This window comes from Phanerochaete carnosa (assembly GCF_000300595.1).
Source record: "Phanerochaete carnosa HHB-10118-sp unplaced genomic scaffold PHACAscaffold_7, whole genome shotgun sequence".
Classification (NCBI taxonomy): Eukaryota; Fungi; Basidiomycota; class Agaricomycetes; order Polyporales; family Phanerochaetaceae; genus Phanerochaete; species Phanerochaete carnosa.
In genome coordinates, this window is record NW_006767634.1 from 2,682,566 (window position 1) to 2,705,972 (window position 23,407).

At 50.0% G+C, this 23,407-nt stretch overlaps 6 protein-coding genes across 6 annotated transcripts; 4 read left to right on the forward strand and 2 right to left on the reverse strand.

Moving 5' to 3' along the window:
• The first annotated feature begins 8,830 nt into the window (after positions 1-8,830).
• PHACADRAFT_260248 (uncharacterized protein) lies at positions 8,831-9,068 on the forward strand. Its single transcript, XM_007398368.1, has one exon. The coding sequence runs from the start codon at positions 8,873-8,875 to the stop codon at positions 9,032-9,034; it is 162 nt and encodes a 53-aa protein (XP_007398430.1). The 5' UTR covers positions 8,831-8,872; the 3' UTR covers positions 9,035-9,068.
• Positions 9,069-9,924: 856 nt separating this feature from the next.
• Positions 9,925-11,799, reverse strand: PHACADRAFT_98432 (uncharacterized protein; the record flags this gene model as incomplete). The annotated part of the gene is made up of 5 exons (XM_007398369.1): positions 9,925-10,295; positions 10,352-10,418; positions 11,032-11,055; positions 11,112-11,459; positions 11,665-11,799. 5 exons carry the CDS (start codon positions 11,797-11,799, stop codon positions 9,925-9,927), a joined length of 945 nt encoding a protein of 314 aa, XP_007398431.1.
• A 1,113-nt stretch (positions 11,800-12,912) lies between these two features.
• On the forward strand, positions 12,913-14,168 carry PHACADRAFT_198176 (uncharacterized protein; the record flags this gene model as incomplete). Its single annotated transcript, XM_007398370.1, has 2 exons — positions 12,913-13,261; positions 13,315-14,168. The coding sequence occupies 2 exons, from the start codon at positions 12,913-12,915 to the stop codon at positions 14,166-14,168; spliced, it is 1,203 nt and encodes a 400-aa protein (XP_007398432.1).
• A 54-nt stretch (positions 14,169-14,222) lies between these two features.
• PHACADRAFT_198177 (uncharacterized protein) lies at positions 14,223-14,753 on the forward strand (the record flags this gene model as incomplete). The annotated part of the gene is made up of 2 exons (XM_007398371.1): positions 14,223-14,603; positions 14,673-14,753. The coding sequence occupies 2 exons, from the start codon at positions 14,223-14,225 to the stop codon at positions 14,751-14,753; spliced, it is 462 nt and encodes a 153-aa protein (XP_007398433.1).
• A 1,961-nt stretch (positions 14,754-16,714) lies between these two features.
• Positions 16,715-17,614, forward strand: PHACADRAFT_63613 (uncharacterized protein; the record flags this gene model as incomplete). Its single annotated transcript, XM_007398372.1, has 2 exons — positions 16,715-16,859; positions 16,941-17,614. Coding segments are annotated over 2 exons (819 nt in total), but the record flags the coding sequence as incomplete, so codon positions are not given.
• Positions 17,615-20,100: 2,486 nt separating this feature from the next.
• On the reverse strand, positions 20,101-21,570 carry PHACADRAFT_198179 (uncharacterized protein; the record flags this gene model as incomplete). Its single annotated transcript, XM_007398373.1, has 2 exons — positions 20,101-20,678; positions 20,745-21,570. 2 exons carry the CDS (start codon positions 21,568-21,570, stop codon positions 20,101-20,103), a joined length of 1,404 nt encoding a protein of 467 aa, XP_007398435.1.
• Positions 21,571-23,407: the final 1,837 nt, after the last annotated feature.

Genomic DNA, 23,407 nt, shown 5'->3' on the forward strand with positions numbered 1-23,407 from the left:
AGCTCAACAAATTGGTGATTTGCTGCGCCATTCGTCGTGCGCATATCTTGTCGTACCATGTAGAAACAACTGCCAGCTCAAGCGCGACGCGTCCAAGTCTCGCAAGCCGCCGTCTGCGTGCGGCGATCTATGGGACACACCACAGTATCGCCATGCCTGTCACGCGCAGCACCTCGGGCCGCTCGAGTATGTTACCAAACACCGGTCCTTAAAGTTCTTTAACGGGCTCCGAAGCGTTGCGTTGCGTATCATTGCCCGAGTTCCGGATGAGCCCCTCGATGTTCGGCACGAATACTATTTGCGGGCTTCATTGCTATCAGACCAACTGAAGGCGCACAAAACCTGGCGCAACTCACTAGTAACATGTCATATAACTGCTCCCTGTAGTCGCCTGGGCTCTCGAGCCGCTGTGGTCATGTCCAGCCACTCGAGCAAAGGGTAGAGCCGTTGGACAATGGCCGCTGGGAACGCAGCGCGCTGCTGTTGGTGCTGTACTCATGTATTACGCGAACCGCCACCGTAGATCCGGACTGCATATGAGGGCGGGAGAGCGTACTTCTACGATAGTGACCATGTCGGATGAATCAGGAGCGCGACGTGCTGTACTTGAAGAGAGGCTCTCCCACTATCAACTTCCGCAAGTCTCTTCACCCATATCCTGACTATCCAGTCTTGAAAGCTCGCTAGTGAAATGGAATGTGCCATCGGTATTGACTGTTTTGTCTCGACTTCAGCGCACTTCTTAGCTTTCTACGCTAATCAGTGGACGTGTCTGTGGCATACGAGCGACACTCACTGAGTCATGTTAGTCTGGCCACTAGCACAGGCATACCAAACCCAGATCTCAATGCCCTCAGCTCCTGCTACTCCAGCGATATACAAAGCCGTACAATCATCTCCTCGAGAGATATGGCCTACTGCACAAGAACTGCATCGTAGCAGGCGGCGCAGTCTGATAGCGCGAGCAAAGATAGAGAGATAGATCACCGCAGGTCTGGAGACTAACACGCACAAGGGCGAAAGGCAGTCAGTTGGGACGTGTGGCGACGCGGGTGGTATGTCGATATAGAGCAGGGTGCGGGACGTCTGATAGGGACGGTCAGGGACGGGCTCGGGGCCGCCGGTAATCTTGATTACGATTTCGCGGGACCCAGACGGTTCAGCTGACGAGGATCAGATTCGTGGCATCGTCCGGCGGGCAAGTTGAAGAGAGGTGCGTCGAAGGGGACTTGGGGCTTAGGGTCCAGTCTTGCATGGGCGATCCGGCAGGCGGTAGAGGGGTAAGCAGGAATATTATTGGAGAATTATATTAGCAGTGATGTATGTATTCGACACGCTGCTCTCATTGCCACATTGAATTGGAGAGAGAGGTGCCAAGGAGGGCGAAGCTTGAGGTTGTGCAAGAAAGCGCCTAACACCTGGGACTTTGTGGACGCCCGCTCGGATCAGTTAAGCCACGTGGGGTGCCCTGTGCCCATACGCTTCCGCGCCGACGACAACAGCCAAACGTGGATTGCCTTGCAGGTACGTTCTTAGGTCTCTTTCAGCTATATCGCATATCTTTACCTCGTATAACTTCAGACCTCACCAGCACTGACACTCCTGCATGAAGATATAGATATAAAGTTTACATAACATTGAACAATGCCACAATTATCGCCTCGGGCGTGCTCGTAGGCTTTGAAAGTGGTGTCATGGACTTCAAGCCCAGTGAAAACCCCGTCCGCCCGAAGCGACCGAGGACTATCTCAGCCTATCGAAAATTCACTGATCTACCCCCAGCGACCTCAGAGAAATCAGCAGACACCGGAGAAGCTCTGATGTCCACGTGTCAGCAACTAACAATCCAACTGGACTGAGCTACGACAAAGCTGAGGAGACAGGCGAGAGGAATGTGAGTGAGGAAACACCAGCTCGAGTCTGGCTTGTTATTGAGCAGTACGAGCTCCTTATATACATGTCAGACTGAATATCTAGAGTATCCTACGAATATACGGAGGTGTACAGAAAGCGAAAGAATACTATGGAATCCGGGAGAACCATCTGAATGCGTAATACTCATGACATTACCCCTCCGTCTAGAATCGTGTCCTCACGATTATTTACCAGTCGACCCAAAGCCTCCAGATCCTCGTTGGGTCTCTGTTAAACTTGACACCTCCTCGATATCGCATGATGCAATGCGTTCCAAAATGACTTGTGCGATTCGATCACCGGCGCGTACCTGAAAGGGTTGATTGGTGGAATTAATCAACACCACGCGCACTTCTCCAGTGTAATCCCAATCTACGACTCCAGCACCGACATCTATTCCTTTGACTGCTAATCCGCTTCGTGGCGCAATTTGCGCATAGGTTCCGTGAGGGGCACGCATCGCTATGCCGGTGCCGACAATCTTGCGATCTCGTGCTGGTACCTTAACGCTTTCAGCCGAATAAAGATCAAGCCTGGCAGATTCTTCAGATCCTTGCTTCGGGAGAATCCCACCCATCCGTTGTACCAGAAAAGTGGTATCACGCGTGAGCATGTGAATGGGTCGTGTTAATAGCGGGGGGATTTGAATCGTCATAGGCGCGGGTTTGTCAGGACGTCTAGCATGGAATTCTTGAAGAAGTTCCTGACAATTAGTCAAGTTCGCTCGTGATTCCCAGGAACGGCGATCACCGTGGGGGCTGTTCTTCCAGAGCACCTGATACTCCAAGTTTCCGTTTCGATCACGACGGGAATCAAGAATTTCTTTGACTTCCCATTCTTCCTCGCCATTTACGAGGTCAGGGACTACCGGTTTGCGTCGCTGTGAGGGATACGTGGGTTCTTTGAAGGGACTAAGAAGGCTTTCATTGAAAACAGGGTGTTGTTTCCATTGACGTGGGAGTTCCAGTTCATAGGCGGAAGCGCCGACTTTGCGTTTGACCTTGAAGGGTCCATATCGCTTATCGTCGAGCTTTTTCATTGGCCTGTCTGTTCGGATGTTTATCCCTTCTAGCCAGACCTTATCCCCAACTTTGTACTCCAGCCTGCTCTTTCTCTTTCTGTCGTAGAAGCGCTTTATGGATTCCTGCGCTAGACTGATAGCCGCGCTAGTGTCCTCACATACTCGCTCCATTCTATTGACAAATTGTTGGACGTTTTCGCTTAGTCCTTCTCGCACCGGTTGGGTTCCTTCATAAGGGTGGTACCCTTTATTGACGAAGAATGGAGTATATCCGGTGGATGAATGGACTTTATTGTTGTACGAAAAGGCTGCGAGTGGCAACCATTCGGCCCAATCTGCTTGTCAGTAGTTAATGAACAATCAGAGATATTGTTCTATTTCACGATTGATACATTCTGTTTGTCCATCCATCTGAGGGTGATACGCGGTGGAGGGATTGGCTTCGATTCCAAGCGATCGGTATAGTTCGGAGATGAACTTGTTCTTGAATTCAGTGCCCCTATCACTGATGATCTTTCGGGGTAGTCCGTGATGTGCCACCACATGGTCGCGAAGTGCTTTTCCCCATCCTTCGGCATTGAGTTCAATGTTACTGGGTATCGTGATTATCTGCTTGGAGTACATGCAGACGACTACGAGAATAGCGTTGTACCCAAAGGACTCAGGTAATACTCCTATCTTATCTACAGAGATTATTTCCCAGGGTCACGTAGGGATTTCGTTGGGGAAGAGAAGTCCGGTAGGTCATGTTGTGTGAACCTTGGTCTTCTGGCATTTTTCACATCCAGCAACGTACTTTCGGATGTCTTCTCAAATTCTAGGCCACCAGTAGTTACGCGTGACCATTTCGTGTGTTTTGTATTGACCAGGGTGTCCGGCCAATGGGGTATCATAGTGATGAACAATGATCTGTTCACGGAGTTTCCTATTTACCAGTACGTAGATACGGTTCTTCCACGTCACAAGTCCGGTGCTATCTTCGTTCCAGTCTTTGTCCTTGTTCTGTAAAGCTATGGTAACTAGCGAATCTTGGTTCTTTTTGTATTTTTTAATCTCTGCGACCCAGTCCTGGTCGATTCCTTCTAAACTAAATACAGCACTATGGATTAGGGCATGGAAATGTTCTGGTTTTAATAGTACGATATCTGAATTGTCCTCTTTTCCTGCATTGTGTCTCTTCTGTCGAGACAGCCCATTGGCCTTGCCATTCGTTTTTCCAGGTTTATGATGTAGCGAGTAGTGATACTCAGCTAATTCAGTTACCCATCGAGCTTGTCATCAATTGAGCTTTTGTGGCTTCCGGAAGTATTCTAAGTTCTTGTGGTCTGTCCATATTTCAAACAGATGCCGGGCGTCCATGAGGTACTGGCGCCACTCGTCAAGACTAGTCATGATTGCGAGAAGTTCCTTATTGTAAATCTTGTAATTTCTTTCGGCTGCTGTCATAGCTTTGGATAGATAAGCGACGGGCTTCCATTTGCCATCTTGCTTCTGGGCTAATTCAGCTCCTACGGCAAAGTCCAATGCGTCACATTCTACGCGATAGAGATCGTCGTCATTGGGTATGGCCAATACTGGTGCGGAGCAGAGTGCGTCTTTCAGGCTCGTGAACACCACTTCTTGTTCGATAGTCCATTTGAAGGTAGCATTTCCTGTTAATGAACTAAGTGGCTTCACTATTTTGCCGTAGTCTCGGATAAATCTTCGGTAGAAGTTGGTGAAGCCGAGGAATGCTTGGATATCTCGTTTGCACTCTGGTTGAGGCCAATTGACGACTCCTTCTATCTTGACTGGGTCCATGCGGACGATGCCCTTTCCTACTATCATACCCAGGTATTTGACTTCTGTCTTCTCGAACTCGCACTTTTCCGGTTTTAGATAAAGTTTGTGTTCCCTCAAGATTTGTAGAACTTGCCGCGTGATCCGACGGTGTTCTTTCAGATCTTGAGTGAAGATCATGATATTGTCCAAGTAGACTACTACGTGTCCTTGACTAATGAGGTCTCAGAATATATCATTCATCATGGTTTGGAACGTAGCTGGAGAGTTTGTGAGACCGAAAAACATGACTAGTGGTTCGAACAGTCCTCGATTGGTGAGAAAGGTGGCTTTTTCTTCATCGCCTTCTTTGATGCGAATATTGTTGTATCCCCATCGGACGTCTAATTTCGTAAAGTACTGTGCCTGCTTCAGCTTGTCTACTAGTTCTTGTATCAAAGGAAGTGGGTAGCGATTCTTAATCGTCAGCTCGTTCAGCTTCCGATAATCTTGCACGGGTCAAAGACGTCCGTCTTTCTTTTTGACAAAGAAGAAGGGAGAAGCCCACGGGAACTTCAAAGGTCGGATTCTTCCGGTTCTGAGGTTCTCTTCTATGAACTCGTCAAGTTCTTGTTGTTCGTTCATCGAGATTGGGTAGACCTTGCAGCTGATTGGTTGCGCGCCTGGCGTGAGTTCGATTGCATGGTCCCATGGTCTTCTTTGTGGTAGAGAATCAAAGTCTTCTTTGCTGAACATATCGGAGTAATTGTGATAGTGATTTGGGACAGTGTTTTCGAATGTCTTAGTCTCGTGTTTCAGACTCTCTTTAATGGCTAGATCAGTGGCCGTGGTGCGAATGTGCACTGTTCCCGTAGCAAAGTAGGTTTTGTGATTAAGAATAAAGATTCTATCCCCTTCTTCTAGGCGAGCCTCCGGATCGCTGGGCTCTTCTTGATCAGCATCAATATCAATTAATCGGGCGGCATATTTGCAGGTAATCAGGCACCGATCAAATTGAATGACTTGTTCCTGCCAATTGATAAATGGATTGTGAATCTGTAACCACTCATATACAAGGAAGATTGGAGTCTTCCCTAGACTTGTAATGGTGAACGGAAGTCGTTCAATGTGGTCCTGAATTTCCACTCTCAACTCGACAAAGTCGGTAATAGCACCTCCAGCATTATGCGTTCCGTCTGCGTTATAGACAGGGATCGGTGATGGCAGTTTCTTTGTAGCAATGTTGTTATCGTGGACAAACTGCGCATCAATAGAAGATCCAGTACATCCTGTGTCTAACAACGCTTTGACTGATAAACGCTGCTGCGTGTCCAGAGTAGTGATGATCATTGGGACGTCCATCTGTGTCCCCTTCCTTCCTCGGATAAATCGAGGCTGCCTTCATAATTCATTCAAGAAGTCGACTGCTTCTTCTTCTTTCATTTGCCTGATTTGGTTCATACAGGCTTCGGAGGCGTCAACACTCTTCTTTGAGTGTACCCATTCCGTCAACAATCTAAGCCCTGCTTTGTCTTTGCTGACTATCCATTGGCGGATCCATGCCGCTGTCCATGGGGTGTGGCGCTGCCACTGCGTAGGTTCAGTCTCATTCAAGGTAGGAGGTAATTTTTTATTCGGGGGAATTAAGCAAGAGGGTTGAGCCTCTCCACGCTGCTCTGCAGACGCCCCTTTTTCTGGTATATACATTGCTACTCCAAACCAAGAACACAGATAGTTCGTAAAGTTACGTTCGGTCAACTCGGCTACGCGCCTGGCTGACCGTTTGCAAAACCCTTCATGGCCGCGCGAATTTCTTCGCGAATTGCTGTCTTTCAGTCGAATAGTTCTGCCATCGCGGCAGGAGCTTCGTTAAGTAATGCGAGTGGCGTGAATGTATTAGCGGTGGGAACTACTGGGGTTTCTGCGGCTCGTACTTGTTGAGCTTGTTGCCAATTAGGGCAATTTCGTGATATGTGGCTCTGTTGACCACATCGGAAACAGAGACCCTGGCATCGCGCCTGATCTAAATCCATCGGTTGTCCCCTGCCTCTGAATGTAATCCTGGTCCTGTCGCGCCGTGTCTGTACTGGCATAGTGGAAGCTGCTGGCGTGGGTGCATTAGTTTGTGCTTGCGGTGTGTTCTGCGCCTGCTGCTGTTTCGGCTGATATTGCCCCTGTCACTGAGGTTGCGTATTCCGTCTACGGTACTGTTGCTGGTTTAGGTCGATGCGCGCGACCCGTTTTTTGTAAAGTGCGTAGGTGGACGGGAGTTCTTCCGAGGAATTGTATAGAAGCCGAATGATATCGGCCCGCAGTGCTTTTTCTAGAAGCAATTTCAACTCCTGGAAATGTGCCTCGAAGTCATGGATGTTCGCCTGAAAGGCGCATAATTCAAACTTCAAGAAGAACTCCTGCGCTGATAGCGCTCCCATCTGCATTGCTTGCAGCCTATCGTATGCTTCTGCTTGTTCATCGATGAGGAAATGTACATCTAGATCTTTCCATAGATCTTTGGTAGTCTGAATCACAGTATCTTCGTCCGTATCGTACTTCTTCATATACGTGGCTATGTATTCGCCAGCGTGTCCTCCTTTCATGTATGACAGAATCATGAGGACCCTATCAAATTGCTCCGGAATTCGCTTCCTTTGCGTGACCATGTAAAGCTTCATTTGGGTCTTCCAAGCAATGTACTTGGACTTCGTGCCATCGAAGGCATCGGGTTTCATTGCGCTTCCATTGATGAAAGCGGCGTTGTCTTGGTTCTCGGCCATTGCGCCGGGATCAGATGGAGATGAGGGTGGAGTGGGAGAGCATCGAGAAAGCGGGTTCGAAGCTTCAGAATCTTCTACAGCTTCTTCCACAGGGTTTAGTGGACCCTCAGGTGATGCTTCTGATTCTCCAAGGGCGATTGAGCGTAGGTGGTCAGTGACCGATTCGAGAGTGTCTCGTCTAGTTCTGGGTTCTGAACCAGATGCTACGGGTTGCGGGACTGCGAGGGATTCTGAAGGTCCTCCGGTAGGAACTCTTTGTAGAAGTTCTCCACGTAATCCTTCCCTGCACTGAGGACAGCGACTGCTATTGTCTGGGGAGTGTGGGCACGGTTGTTGCACACAGTACCGTACATTATCACCACGTATGTAGATAAATCTCCCTTCTATTTCTCGATGTGTATGTCCTCTACAATCACAAGAAGGCGTGGTCATGAGTTGTTGGGTCCGTGAAGCTAGTTGCAGCAAACCCTGGGACTAATCGTGTTGTAACAACCAGATCAGGGGTAGAGTTCACCAAAGATAGGAATTTCCAAAAAAGAGCCGAAACGCTATCTTAATACAGTTCTAGGAATAGTATAGCAGCCCAAAGAGCGATTATATCTCTTTGGTCCGACGCCCTGACAGGGATCGTCGATCTAACTACTATCTCTTTTCCGACGCCCAGCCTCAGCCGGTTGCCACGTCGTACTCAGGAATACCCGCTTGCACTGCGCAAAGCGTTTAACACCACCTATGGTAGGGCAGTGTACAATTCTAATTGGACGGAGCTCTGTCCAGCTGCCTAAGGGCTGGTGATTACAGAGGCGGCTTCGAAGTGTGTGATGTGGTAAAAACGCGCAAGTGCACGGAGAAGGGTTCCAGAGGTCTTGATGCGGTAGAGTCGATAGGGTTAGGATTGGAATGAGATTTCGGTTGGATAAATGAGATGGATTGTTGTGTGGAGATAGGTGATGGTTGGTGTGAGAGTGACGAGGATCGTCGTAGGGCAGTTGGAAATGTCAGCAACTAACAATCCAACTGGACTGAGCTACGACAAAGCTGAGGAGACAGGTGAGAGAAATGTGAGTGAAGAAACACCAGCTCGAGTCTGGCTTGTTATTGAGCAGTACGAGCTCCTTATATACATGTCAGACTGAATATCTAGAGTATCCTATGAATATACGGAGGTGTACAGAAAGCGAAAGAATACTATGGAATCCGGGAGAACCATCTGGATGCATAATATTCATGACACCACGCCCATCGGCTGCGTCTCCGTTGAGTTGGTGGCGCACCATGGTCTTTGACGCGTCCATTATGCCTCTCCAACGTGTCCAAATGCCACCGGCTCTTTTCCAAATCCAAATCCGAGTCTGAATGCAAGGACTTTGAACTAATGACTCCAATGTCCCGACGCCGCTGACCGATGCCATCAAATCAAAGCCGAGGTGCCCTATCCCACTTATATAAGGGCACACCTCTGGCAACAGTGCCGCGCTGCTTTCTTTCCGCTGCCCCCACCATGCCACCCGTTGTGCCCCGCATCCCTGTAGTCCCTGTCCCGCTATCCAATCTGGCAAGCAGGTGAGTATATGCACATATACCAACACCAAAAGCCTTTTCAACATCAACTTATGCCTCTCGGCGCTGTGTTGTACTCGACATTGCAGGGGCAGTCGAGCCAGTTGATACACTGCCACAAATGTTGGGGGTGGACTCAAGGTGCATCTACACTTGCTCTTTTCACAGCTGCGTTATGCTCACAACAGCAACCAACAGAAATGTCTGTTTCTGTTCATCACGTATATGCGCTCAGGACATGCTGGATGCTGGTATCGCGCGATGGACGGCGGGGAGGTCATGGACGCCTTGCTTCTGACGCTCGGCTGACCGCATGATGATCCACGGTAGGCCGAGGACGGACCCCAGAGCACGGGAGGATCGGTGGGTGTAGAGTACGATAGATCTGGATTGTACCGAGCATATATGAGTAGCACAAAATATAATATCAATTTTACTCGAATTAAGTACAAAGAATTGAGGGTGCAGCTCATGGAATTGCTCAAACCTGCCCGGTACTGTCCAGATCTACCCGCGGTCAACCCATGTTTGTGCGGACATATTCTGATGGATTGGATAGACTCGTGAAGCGCCTTCTTCGGCGGCAGCCAACTTTGCTTGTCTGGAAAGACTAGGCTTTGTTCGGCGGCCTTTGGAAAAGTTCCTCATGTGATGGATTTCAGTCAATTTCACGAACACAATGTATATTATGATTAAATGTGACACATAAGGCAAATTTTTCCCTGCCCACAAACAGAGCAATTACGACAGGATTATTCTACGACAAATCTACGCACAACAAGAGAAGTAAATTAATTCTTATGAAAACGCCTAAGTAGTCTGGAGACAGTGTTCAGTAATAATGAAGCTTCAATGAATGATTGAGGAGCTTACCAGTAGCAGTAGTTTGTCGAGTACTTACTCGAAAAGACAACGCTTCTTCTCGAGAGGCAGCGGCGACATGGAATCAAACGCCGGGACACGGCCATGCTTTCGCGGAGTGACAAGCGTGGGCTTCGGTGGAGCAAGAACACGAATGTTCACGATATCCGCAGTGTAGATGTCAGTACCGTCCGAGTTGCCATTCTTGATCGCCCAGTGGGTCAGTGTGAAGCGCACTGCTACAAGAGCCCCTTCAAGGCGATGCCGATAGAAGGATGAGTGGATGAGCTCACCGTGCATGTCGTATGCCGGAATGAGGACGGCATGGTAACAACCCTTCATCTCCTCCAACTGCTCTGCAGCCGCCTTGGATTTGACGGGCCAGTTCTCGAGAGTGAGAATCTTTGCTATATAAAATTAATTAAGACGTCGCTTAGAAATCTAATGACATTGGAGGTCTTACCTGTGTTCTTCTTCTGAGCATCAATGTCATCAAGCCCGGCTTGATCATCCTCTGCGGCGTCGGCTTCCTCCGCGCCGTCTGTCGTGGGCGTAGCCCCGGCCTCCTATTTTTATTCCCATTTTCTCCGATTTATTCCACGTTTATACGACCCTCCAAACGTCGTCAGCGCATAGGCGCCAGTTTACAAGTCCTAGCCGCGCGCTAACACCTCGAAAAGCATCACCGACGGGCACGCATCAGCACATCAGACGCGCCTGCATCGCCGCCGCCTCGTCGTCGCATCACGCTTCCTCGGTAACAGCCGCACTCCGATCTCCATCGGACATCCGATTCCCGTCGGCCCGACAACGTCATCAGACATGACACGCCGGCCCTCATTTCCTCGCCTAAAGTCTCCTAGACACTAGCAGTTGCCGTAGCACCAGTCGCTTATGTAATGCCTGGTCCGTGCGCAGCCTGACTAGTATATAAAGGCTCCGTTCATCGCTACCTAGCCCCATCTCAACCTCTTGGTTTATTGGGCTAGGTAAGCCTTTGTTCATACGTTAGAATAGTAACTAATATACTTGGTTTATTGGGCTAGCTGAATAAGCTAACGCACTAGTCGCCAGACCTCGTCGGCGCCGCCTTCTGATTAAGATCCACGCAGTATCCCTCGTGGTGTGTCGACGCAAGTCCACATCACCATCTGTAGCAGCCTTGGGCTGATAGAGATTTAGCATATGCCTTAGGATAAAGACACAAAAAGCAGAAGGCTCACCTCGAACAATGCATGGCGTATCTTGACCCTACTGCCTCCCAGTCCAACGCAGATGCCCTTCTTGTTCTTGAAGCCAGGAGTGACCATGGCACCACAAATAGAGGCAATGTTCTTGAGGACTATGGGGAAATCCACAGCAAACAGATGTTCGATCGGCACCTCCACTGTGCCGCTGGCTTTGACTTTGGCGAACGTTGTCTGAAATTCTGAGTTCCCACGAAAGCCAGTGTCAGCCGTGAGATAGTAGTCGTTGTTGCTAACAGTTCCGACCATACTGAGAATGGCCTCTTCGGGAATGTCGAGAGTGTCGGCAGAGAGCAACCCAGTGTCATCGGTGTCAGCGGCGTCCTTGGTCTTAGTGGTGTCCTTGGTCTGAGCAGCGTTCTTGGTCTGAGCGGAATCCTTAGTCTTAGCATTGCCTTCAGAAGCTACAACGGGAGCCATGGTTAGTGCGGAAATATTGGGCAAACTGATGAGATGATATACCAGAGAACGGATGCAACAGGTGGTGATGAATGAGCCTGTGGGATTTGCCATCCCGGATCCACTCGACATTGTTCGAAGTGCTTGTGTCACCTAGGTAGAGACCTTTGCTGAGCAAGTATTTACGAGCTTGGTTTAGACGAGCAGGAAGGGTTGGAAGAGTAGCTTGGTTGTCAGGAACTGAAGTGCTGATCGCAGGAGCCATGGCAAAGTGGAGAACGGGAGTGGGAGATTTGTAGGAGATGTCCTGGAAATTAGCGAGGGGCTTGTGAGTATTTTATATGCCAGAGAACATGCGCACAGACCAGGACAAATATTTGGCTATTTTGCACGTTGACGGGAGAGCCGTATGCTCTAGCGTGCCAGAGGTTGAGAAGAGTACGGAGCTTGGCGCGCTTCCGGTTTCGCAACTGAACCTCTTTGCACCATGTCTCCAACCTCAGATACAACCCGGGACACCATTTTCGACCTAACAATGAAAGAGATCCTTGTCAGATTCAAAGGAGTGCTGAAATTCTCACGAGACAAGCGCACCAAAAAAGATTTGCTCATTGCGCGTGTCCTTCGAGATGCAACACCTACAGACATCGAGTTCCTTCGAAAGCTTGCACAAAACAAGCAAGCAAGCCGTATCAGTCTTCAAGGCAAGAGGAAGCGAGAGCAAGAGGAGAAAGAGCAGGCCCACCGGAGGGTTGCTGCATGAGTGGAGGAAACCGAGACCAACCGACCTGGCACTTCTGCTGGTGAAGACAAAGCTAGTGCCGAGCAAAGACCTTCCTGTTTTCTGCAGCTACCAACGCAAGCAGAACGTGACAGCTGCTACAGAGCGGTCTATGCAGCCACGTCAAATGCTGCTCTTGCCAGCACCATTTGCGGAGTTTGTGGCTGTCAGTTCTTCGGTCCTCAGGGAACTACTCCTATTCCTATCGATGAGATCCCAAATGCTCACCGTCTAAAGCCACAGACACCACATTTTGCTCACAACCTGATTGCTGGCAAGTTGCTAGAAAAGGCTGGGATTACTGAGTCAGAAAGCTCCGCTCCTGTTGCAAACATTTGCAATGAATGCCTTGCGGATCTCAAGAAGTCAAAAGACGCACCACCTCGATTCGCACTTGCAAATAACCTCTGGATCGGTCCGATTCCCTGGGCGTTGCAGGTTCTCACTTTTCCTGAGAAATTGCTTATAGCATTGCTTTATTCTCGAGTCTACGTCTTCAAGCTCTTCCCAAAGCGGTACTCAGCAGATATGAACACCGAAACTCTGCAACGGGGAATGCGTGGTACGGTCAGCACATATGAACTCAATCAGGCAGGCATGGTGGACATGCTTGAAGGTGACCTGCTCCCTCGCAAGCCGTCTATCCTTGCATCCATTATCTCGGTTACATTCATCGGTCTAGGAGATTTACCGAAGTCGTGGCTGCGGTCCATGTTTCGTGTTCGTCGTCAGGTGGTGGTGCTCAATGCACTTCAATGGCTGAAAGCAAACAACTCAAGATACTATGGAGATATCAAGATCTGCGACGAGCGGTTGGCAGAGCTGCCTGAGGACGATGTACCTGTTGAGGTTATGGGGGTGGTATGGCAGTCAGAGGAGACAGGCGTAATTAATCAAGAGAGCGAGGGATATGTATCTCAGGATGACGGCGGACATGAGGAGCTTGGTAAGCAGAATGACGTCCATATCTAGCCTTCTCTAATGCCACTTCCTCTGCAGAACCACCAGTCACTTCTAATGGCCCCATTGATAGCGAGTCTCAGCCAGATGTAATTCCGCTGCAAATCTCAGGTACCAAAGACACAGACATGTCAAAGCTCAGCTCCAACGAACTCATGTTGTGGGGCTTGGCAAATCTGTGGAAGGAGGGGAAGGAGGGCGCATACGCTGTGCGACACGAACGGCAACCAGTCAGTACCTTTGGCCGGTCTCGCAAGCGTCCTGGTTCTGCTTGCGACGAAGCTGAGCAGTCAGAGCCGGAGTGTATTCCCACAGGCAAGGTCAGCCCTAATGAGCTGAACTTCTTTGAACGCGCATTCCCATGCCTGTATCCATACGGCTGTGGTGGAATAGAAGGATATCAGCCAAATCTGATAGACTTTCTTGAGCACGTACGCTGGTCCCTGGCCTATCACGACTGGCATTTTCAGCAACACGAGACCTTTCCCTTTGTGTTCTTCAGCATCCAGCAATGTTGTCAGGCTTTAGGTTCTGCTCGTGTCCAGATGCATAGATGGAACTTTGAGGTAGATGCTCGTATACTTGCCTCTATCACGGTCAACAAATTGGAAGCAGCTCGACGAGAAGAAGAGAAGGGCCTACCTATCTCTGACCCATCTGTGCGCCTTCTTCGGCAACACGTCCATGCAACTGCTGGTCGTGTACAGGACTCAGACTCTACCCGGTATCAAATGCGGAGCAAGATTTGGGCAACCTCCATCTACATGAACCCACCGTCCTTATGGATCACCATAAACCCAGACAATCTCCACAATCCTATCGCGTCTGTCTTTGCTGGCGAAGAGATCGACTTGGACCGCTTTATTGCCACTGCTGGTCCAGATAAAGACTAGCCTGCACGTAATATTGTGGCAGATCCGTTTGCGGCCGCAAAGTTTTTCCATTTCATGATTAACGCCATCTTGCGCACGCTGTTCAGCATCGAACTTGCTTTTGCTCAGGTCAAAAGCAGTGTGGGAGTGTTCGGCCATGTCTCTGCATACTTTGGTGTAGTCGAATCCCAAGGACGTGGAAGTCTGCACCTGCATATGTTGATCTGGCTGAAGGACGCGCCTACGTCTGATGAAATGCACAAGCTCCTCAAGACGGAATCTTTCTGTGCAAAGGTACAGGAGTACATTTGCACTAACCTGCGTGCCTACGTACCTAGATTGGACACGGTAGAGGACATCAAGAAGGCCGAGAACGAGAAGGAGATTGCCTATTCACAGCCGCCTGATCCTGATGGCGAGAACTATGCTGCAGAGCTGGTTTCGTTTGAGCGGCGTGTGATGCGGGCAAAACAGATGCACACCTGCTGTGCGAACTGATGTCTCTGAATCGACTGACATGGCCAGCTCGAGTGCAAGCGGAAGGCACCGTTCGAGGTTTCAGAGGACGACTACGTCACAGAGAGCGGAACCTGGGGATCCAAGTGAACGTATGCATACCTTAATGGATATGTTCCTGCAATCTCGGTGAACGTATGCTGCAATAATGATGGCAAGCTTCTGACCAACAGTGCGGATACCAAAAACATTTCGTTCTACATAACAGGATACGCTGCCAAGAAACAGAACAAGTCGCATAACATGTCAGCCATCATGTCGAAGGGATATGCGTTCCATCTGGACCACAACACGTATGTCGATAGATTGTGAGACAATCAGCGCCTTCTTCTATTCCGTATCGTCAACAATATCAACCGAGAGCAAGAACTTGCTGCTCCGATGGTCATGTCATATCTTATGGGATGGAGTGATTCATTTTGCTCTCACCACTATGTGCCAATTTACTGGTCTTCGTTTGCGTCTGCTTTGCATAAAGCATTTCCCGAGCTCAAGGAGCTTCTCGCAACAACTTCGACGGCCATGGTGGACACTCTGTGAGTCACCTGCAACCTTTGCCTACATATAATCTCTCTCTAATCATTGCCGCAGTGAGCCGCCACCAGCACAGCAGTCCACCTCCACAAGCCCCAAAACATTGCCTCCAGACGGTGCCAAAGATGATGAGGTACGCGAACAGACGCTGAGTACATGCACATTATCTAACACAATATGTATAGGAAGTCGTCACACTTGGAGCAGACCAATCTGGGAGAGTCTACACGCAAGGACAATGTACTGACTACTGTCTACGTGGTCATGAGCTCGCTAGCAGCAATGTCATCAACTTCTTTGTCAACACATATGAACGATGGAGATCTGTAGAAAAGAAGCCAAGCACCACAGATGACGACATAACAAATAAGCTTCACCAACCAGGACGTCGACCAAACCAACGCATTTCATATCTTCCTGAGCACCCCGCACATAAGTCAACGTTGCGGGTCGTGCACACCAAGGGCCACAACACTCTTCCGAACTTCATCGGGAGGTACTTTCCTCGCAACGATGACTCTGATATCTATCCATTCTATTGTGCTTCTATGCTTGTGCTGCTAAAACCCTGGCGGAACCTTGCGACTGATCTCAAAAGTCCAACAGAATGCTGGGAAGACGCATTCGCCAGTTTCAAGGCTACCGCACCAAAGAAGATCCTTGATATCTTATCGAGCATTCAATACTTCCACGAATGTGCCCAAGCTGCAAGCCAGGCTCGCACTGATGAAAACAATAACACCAATTGCCAGCACCGCACAGGTCAGCTCCTACCTGATGACGATGATGTGCTTGCACTTGCTGAGGATCACAATGAACCAGCCACCGTACAGTATACCGAGGCTGGTCTTGAGGTGCTCCTCGCATCTCAGATACCATGGCATGAAGAGTTTCACGGGCGACATGCTGTGGAGCAGGCAAAGCATGCGCGCATCTTCCAGCAGGATGATACCAAATGGTCGGTCGAAGGCAGACATGACAGGCCAGTGGTTGCAAATGCGACTGGCGATGATCTTCGCCGGCTCATAGAGTGGAAAGCTCAGATGGACTCTGATGTGAATGCGCAAAATTTTATCCCCGACCTGCCACACCATCTCGAAGCTGACCATCCATCCCACAACCATGCGGCCACCGTCGAGCGTCTGAACGAGCCACTAGAGGATGAGCCAGCGGTCAGCCACATACCCTTCAACGATGGATGTGAGGCAGCCTTACCTGGAGCGAAACCTTCAGATCTCAAGCCTGACCAGTACCGAGCATATGACATTGTCACCTGGCACCTAGAGCAGGTGTTGTCCAGTAAAGAACCACTACCTCTGTGAATGATTATTCATGGCGAGGGCAGAACAGGCAAGTCAAAGGTTATCCAGACCATTACGGATGAGTTTGAGCACCACGGTGCAAAGCACACCCTTATAAAAGCTGCGTATACTGGTGTTGCTGCATCTCTCATCGATGGCAAGACGACACACACGATTGGGATGATATCCTTGAAGACTCGGGATCAGAAGACGAGCGATGAGACCAAAGAGAAGCTGCAAGCATTTTGGAAACACATCGCGTACCTCATTATTGACAAAGTGTCAATGATCTCGAAGAGCTTCTTCACGCTCTTGTCGCGGCAGATCAGTATCGGAAAGGAGAAGTCCAGAGTTCCATCCAGTGATAGGTCTTTTGGAGGCATTAGCGTCATTCTGTGCGGAGATTTCCACCAATTCCCACCCGTTGTGGTCGCACCATCAGAGGCCCTATTCTACCCGACCAACCTCATGATAGACTCGGTCGACAGCCAGATCGGTCGGAGTATCTATGAGGAGTTCGTCAATGTGGTCATCTTGCAAGAGCAGATGCAGGTGACAGACCCTGTATGGCGAGACTTTTTGGAGCATCTCCGATATGGCCGGGTTCAAAAGTGGCACCTGATGATGTTACATCAGCTCGTTATCACCAGCCCACATTGTCCGGAAACTGACTTTCAGTCATTGCCTTGGAGCGATGCTTCTCTTGTAATGCCACGCCATGCTATGCGACAGTTGTGGAACGATTCAGCCAACCGCAAACACTGTCGAGGGACAAGCAGTCAATTATATATATGCGAGGCAGAAGACTCTATCAAGAAGCGAAAGCTCACTATACGAGAACATTATGCCGTTGCAGGTCGAAGATACACTGAGGACGGCTGCCGTAAGCGCAACCAAAAGAACGAGCTTCCTGCGAGGGTGGAGATTGCTGTTGGAATGAAAGTCATGGTGACTTCGAATGTGGAGACAGACTTGGACATCACCAATGGTGCCCGGGGAGTTATCACTGACATTATCTTGCATCCTGACGAGCCACCAATCGACCCAAGCGCACCGATAGTGAAGCTGCAGCATCTTCCAGCATATATACTCGTGAAGCTGAACCAGACGCGTGCCTCACAACTTGCAGGGCTTGAAGATTCAGTCATACCTATCACAGTCAAGAGGCAAATGTTTAGGATTACCGTTCCAGTTGGCTCAGGACGTAAAACGGCCACACGCACTGTTCACCGGGAGCAATACCCCATTACCGCCGCCTATGCCTTCACCAACTACCGGTCACAGGGCCAGACCATACCCTACGTTATTGTGGATATTGCGCAGCCGCCTGCAGGAAAACTGACCTTGTTCAATCTGTATGTTGTGTTGTCTCGTAGCTCAGGGAGGTCGACAATAAGGCTGCTGCGAGACTTTGATGATAACATGTTCAAGGCATCCCATGACACTCATCTTCTAGAGGAGGATGACAGGCTGGCAGAGCTGGATGAGAAAACAAGAGCATGGTGGAAGAAGATGGGCAGGGAAAATGTGAATCTGCTACATGTCAGTATATAGAGTGGAATAGGCATGGGCAGATAGTTGAATTCGCACGTCCTTTGCGCAGGCAAATTGGTGACATGACTAGTCCGTGACAAAGTAATCCATTTTGGGAAGTCAGCATCACGCGGCTTCGGCAAGCTCCGGTGAGTTCGGGAGTGAATTTCAAATTAAATACGGTAGTTCGAGATACCTTGACAAGCAAGGTAACCTTAGGTCCCTTACTACAACACTCCACCATCCAGGTCGATCTCACGCTACCGACCAACTACAGGTCGACTCAGGTCGACTCAGATAGCACCAGACAGACGAGGTTCTCACTGGGCTTCAAGTTTCAGGCAATGTCGACTGAAGGAGGCTGTGATAAATAAGATTATGGCCGGACAGCACACGTACGCACGCACATCTTGCGACGCCGACACCACTATTTGCTGATGTCCAGCTTCCTCAGGCTAAGATTGAATTCCCTATGCTCTTAGTGCCGATTGTCAATACACCTGAGATCTTACTGGAAATGCTGATAGAGGGCTTAGACCTCGAATCAGACGCGACCAGGCGGACACCACTTGCATACACACGTAGGCATGTTATTCGATGCAGCTCTCCTATTTCATAGCGGTATAATGAGAACTGATCAGGCCTTGAAGATTTGAGGAAAACATGGTCCATCAAGAACTGCAGCACAGGGTGGCCCTGTAAGAAGACGAGCGCCCAGTTCCTGGTTGCTGATGCGCTTTATATCTCTGGGCACGTCGGGGAGGCTGGGTCCCGCGGAGTTTCAAGTGATCCCTGCGAGTCGCGACTGAGGGAACTATTGGTACATTTCGTGAAAGGTAGGTTATTTTTCATGCGCTTCTTGGGATACTTCGGCGCGCCGGTCAGTCGCTTCGTTATGTCCTTCTCTGCTCGTATATCAAATCCATGGTGTCTCTCATTCGAGCACCATCTCTCAACGTGATTCCTATTCTAATTGTTGCCTATACACCGGCGCCGCCCACGCAATTCTATGCGGCTTGCTTGGACCAACATCAGAGGACAGAATATACGCCGGCCTTAATTAATGCGTAAAGGACTCAGTGTGATTTGTCACTACGACCAGCTTGCTTTGTATTTTTTTTCCACAGAATAGTCACGTTATGATAAGCCGATGTGCATCTCGGACGTCACAGACGGACATTGATGTCAGTCCCCAGTCTTCGTCAGCCCCAGCACCTTCAAGCGGCGTGTGGGTCTGTACTGCCGCTTTTGTCTTGACATTTCTGATAGTGATTGTCGTATTTTATCTTTCTAAATGCGTACGTCGTTGCAATGTGCAGTACGAGCATTGCGGGGGGATCAGGGAACTGATTATCATATTTACTTCCCCAGAATCCCAGCTCTGAGTCCAACGGCGCGTTCAGTGGCATGTTAGCCAGAAAATATAGCAGGTCCGCCTTTAATAGAGGCGTGTTGTCCACGCACGATGACTTCCGCACGCTTACTACCTGCAACTCGATCTAACAAAGACATTTTGTGCCCGTACGACGTCTCTTCCATCGACTAAGTCACATATGGGCACCTTATACGTCGACAGTACTCGACGACTGCTTCGACGCTATTTCTCCTTTGCGGGAGTCTTCGCGTACAACGATGTGTAGTACGGCAACACCGCAAGTCATCAGCCGAACTCTGCTGGTGAAGCATGTGGGTAGATCTGTGCAGCCCGCCGCTGGTGCGTCGCTTTCATCATCTCAACATTGGTCTCTGTCTGGGTCGGCTACATGGACGAAGGGCGGTTCATCTCTTGCAACGACGACATCTAGCTTCGTGATGATCGTTGTGATCCCAATTAACAAGTTGACAAGAGCCTTACTAGCCACCGACGTATGAAATGTCATGTCAAAATTTCCACGACGACTACATACTAAACTGGTCACGACAGATGAGGAGCTATTGTACAAGTATCGTCTGAGGTGTCTATGGAATCTGCGACAGACCTATTCCTCTCGCCGGGCTTCCTCTGAAACGTACACGATATGCTGGTTATACCATTTGGGCCGTGGGAGTTCCTTCGATGAAATACATCCTCACTTAACCACCTCCAGTGCTGTGTTTTCCTTAATCTGCCGCTCCCCAATCACCTCCACGATAAGCCAGGTCTTCAAGGAGAGTTCCAAGATGACGTACTTCATGCTTCGTAAAAATGTACCACTGACCTTGCAATCTTGGATCTCGTAGCACGAGAGATTCCCGCTTGCGCCTGCGGTTTGGAGCTTGAACGTCTCACGGCCGGATTCGTTTTCCTTATGCTCGCAATCGATACTAACAGGGCCGTACGAATGAACGGCCTTGTGAAAATAGGTCCCTGGCTCAGGCATGCGAAGGGGCAAGTCGTCCAGAAGGTACAGGCCAGATGAGGAATAGAGATCATCCGAGGCAGGATCAGAATCTTCCTGCTCGCATTGCATGAAGTCCGCCCACGAGGGAAATAATGAAGTGTCATCCGGACGACACTTTGCGTGGCGCAAGGCGACTTTGGCTCGTGAATCTGTGGTCATATGCTTGAGAAGCGTGATCCAAGTGAGCTCTGGCGATATTCCTTCGTCGTAAATCGGCAATGTCTTGCATCTCAGGATGTATGCGAGGCTGTGGACCCTGTCGAGTTCTGTGGTGCCGTGGCGCCCCTGCATCGCCTAAACCGCAAAGGTCAGGTGGTCGAAGTACCGCTCACCCTTCTTCAGGATGGATCGCGGCAGGTGATGTTGGAAGAAATGCAGCGTGTTTGCACACGCCGCTCCGGTAGCACCACCGGGCAACCAGCTGTCGGTGGCCTCTTGCACCGTCCAGACACGGTTCAACCAGTGGCGAGTGGAAGACAGTATTTGTGAAGACGGGTTGAAAGGGAGGCCCAGGCCATTGAAATATGTCACGCACGGCCTACCCGATGACGAGTATACATGACCGATGGTGGGGACGTCGAGCTTCCACTCCTCCTTCCTCTGCTCCTCGTCCTCCGGACGTCCCCGTTGCCTCAGGCACAGAACGTCCAACCAGGCATACTCTGCGCCGAGATTAAGGAGCTCGACTCGAACGTGGTCAAGGGTGGTGTCGTTCGGGATAGGGACGGGCCACTGATTGCCGTTGATTGAGGTCGAGACATCGATGTGGGCGCTTTCGTGGACCCAGCTGTGCGATACAGTCCAGACTTCGTCGGGGATCTCATGCAAATCGCGGCCTCGATTGATAGCATAAAGCGGCAGGACGCGGTTGCTGTAGAGGTCCCACACGCGCCGTGGGGGCACCTCCGAGTTGCAAATATAGCCATCAACCAATGCATTTTGCCGGGCCAATCTGTCCTTCTTTTGATCTCCAGCAAGGTCGGAGAGCAGCCGAGTAAAGTCGGATCGCCAGTGGCGCCGTAGGATGCCGTACGCTTGGCCAAAGTCTTGCGAGGTGCGGAGGACGTGATCGAGGCACTGCTCTAGCTCTGGCTTGCCCAGCGGGTATCTGGTTCCGAGGGTGTCGTTGAGTAGCTTCAGCAGTCGTGTGATGTTCATAGCAGCGCAGGGCGTGTCTGCGAGGGAGTTTGGTATGGCGCCAGGACCGAAGTGAGCCCGTTGGAAGGGGACAGAGGAGCGTGGCCTCGGCAAAAGCGAAAATGCTTTGCCTTGTCCATTAGATGTGAAGAGACGGTCGAGAGAAACTCCCGACTCTAACACCTTGATCCTTCCCCACGCTTCGAAGCGCGCTTCGTGCAGGGTGCTCGAACAACTCGACTTGACCGAACTTCTGGCGTGGATGCCTATCACAACTCCTATACTCACCTTACTGATAGACTTGAAGGGTAGGACTTGAAGTTGAGGGGTGTAAGTAGAGAGAGATGCAGATACTAAGAATCAACGAAGTTGTTGAGTCTGAGGTCTTAAGCCTCAGACGACGCTCCTTATATACAAGTAATCTAAGACCCCTGACACTACGTAGGACCTATGGTACTCTACATTACTAAGTGCTCATGTGACTACTCGTGACTCGTTACTAATACACTACCATTATGTTTAGTAATACGAGGAATAATGACCGTTGGAGTATCTCCATTAGGCTAAGCTATCCACCAGGTGACATCATTCATGATGTCATGACATGTGACTGGTCTAGAACGAGTTCTGGACTTGTAGTTATCTTATCTACTGATCCCATCATATCTATATGATGATCTAGGTCCCGTGATATGCATGTGACCGTGTAGGTCACGTGATCGTGTTTAGCGCAGTGATGAGCGCTAAGAATATAATAGGCGCTTATATGGGGCGAATTTGTGACAATGCCCGTAGAGTTCACGAATGGAGTCAGGGCAACGGTATCAGAACAAGGCAGAAGCGTGTACCACAGAGCCTCTCCGACATGAACGGCTGTCTCTCCAATTTTAAACATCCTCAATGCACGCTATATACATATTATTGTCTCAGCATGAATCCCTGTCTATGTGTTTGTCTCTGGCTCACCAACTGGGATCCGTCGCCACCTGTAGAATTCTTGGAGCTGCTCCCCGTCTGGAAGAACAAATGTCCATACGGCGGCGCCCCCGCACGTTCGGATGTACCTACGAATGGTTTCACCCCTACGCCCAATGGCTCAGCAAACAAGTGAAAATCTCAATCTCAGCGACTTACTGCAACCCATCCAGTCTTTGCAACTCGTTTGCGTTGGAGCTGAGGTGTTAGTAGCGTCGCGGCGTATGCAAGAGAGGCGAGCAATAGTGTGGTGGAGTAGAGTCAGGTTGCAGGGCGGCTGCCATGGGATAGACCAGTCACCAGTAAACTCAGCAGGAATGGATCGTCCAGTCCCGATATAGGCATCTGCTGCGAACGCGCCGAGAGTACTGCATGATTCGGAGGGCAAGATACAGAAGCATACGAATACTCTGACATTCGAGATATTACACATCTGCCTTGCACTTCTTTTTAAGACTGGCCTCTAGTAATTCCAGCGCGACCGTGATGGTCGACGTCTGGATTCTGAAATGTAAAAGACGACGCTGCGTCGCTGGAACCCAACCTTGCCGCAAACTGTGTTATCGTCGTCAGCATAGCACCTTAGAAGGCGTCGTGAGAACTCACCTCTGCAATCGTCCCACGTCCAGTCCGCCGTCCTTCCGACCGTCAGCTCCTACAGGCTGGCTCCGATGCGGCCCAGTAAATCGGCAATCCGCGCCGTGCGTGTCTCGTCGCACCACCCACAGCAACAGCAAGCCTAGGCACGACGCGTCCGGTCTCGCAAGCCGCCACTTCCGCGCAATAGTCCACAGGCCGCACCGTAGCATCGTCATGCGTTGTGCGCAGCACCTCGGGCCACTCGAGCACATCGCCGACGTCGGATTCCACAAGTCCTTTGGCG

Bases quoted from the DNA above. Each gene is read 5' to 3' on its own strand.
- PHACADRAFT_260248 (XM_007398368.1), top strand. From the start codon at position 8,873: ATGCCATCAAATCAAAGCCGAGGTGCCCTATCCCACTTATATAAGGGC.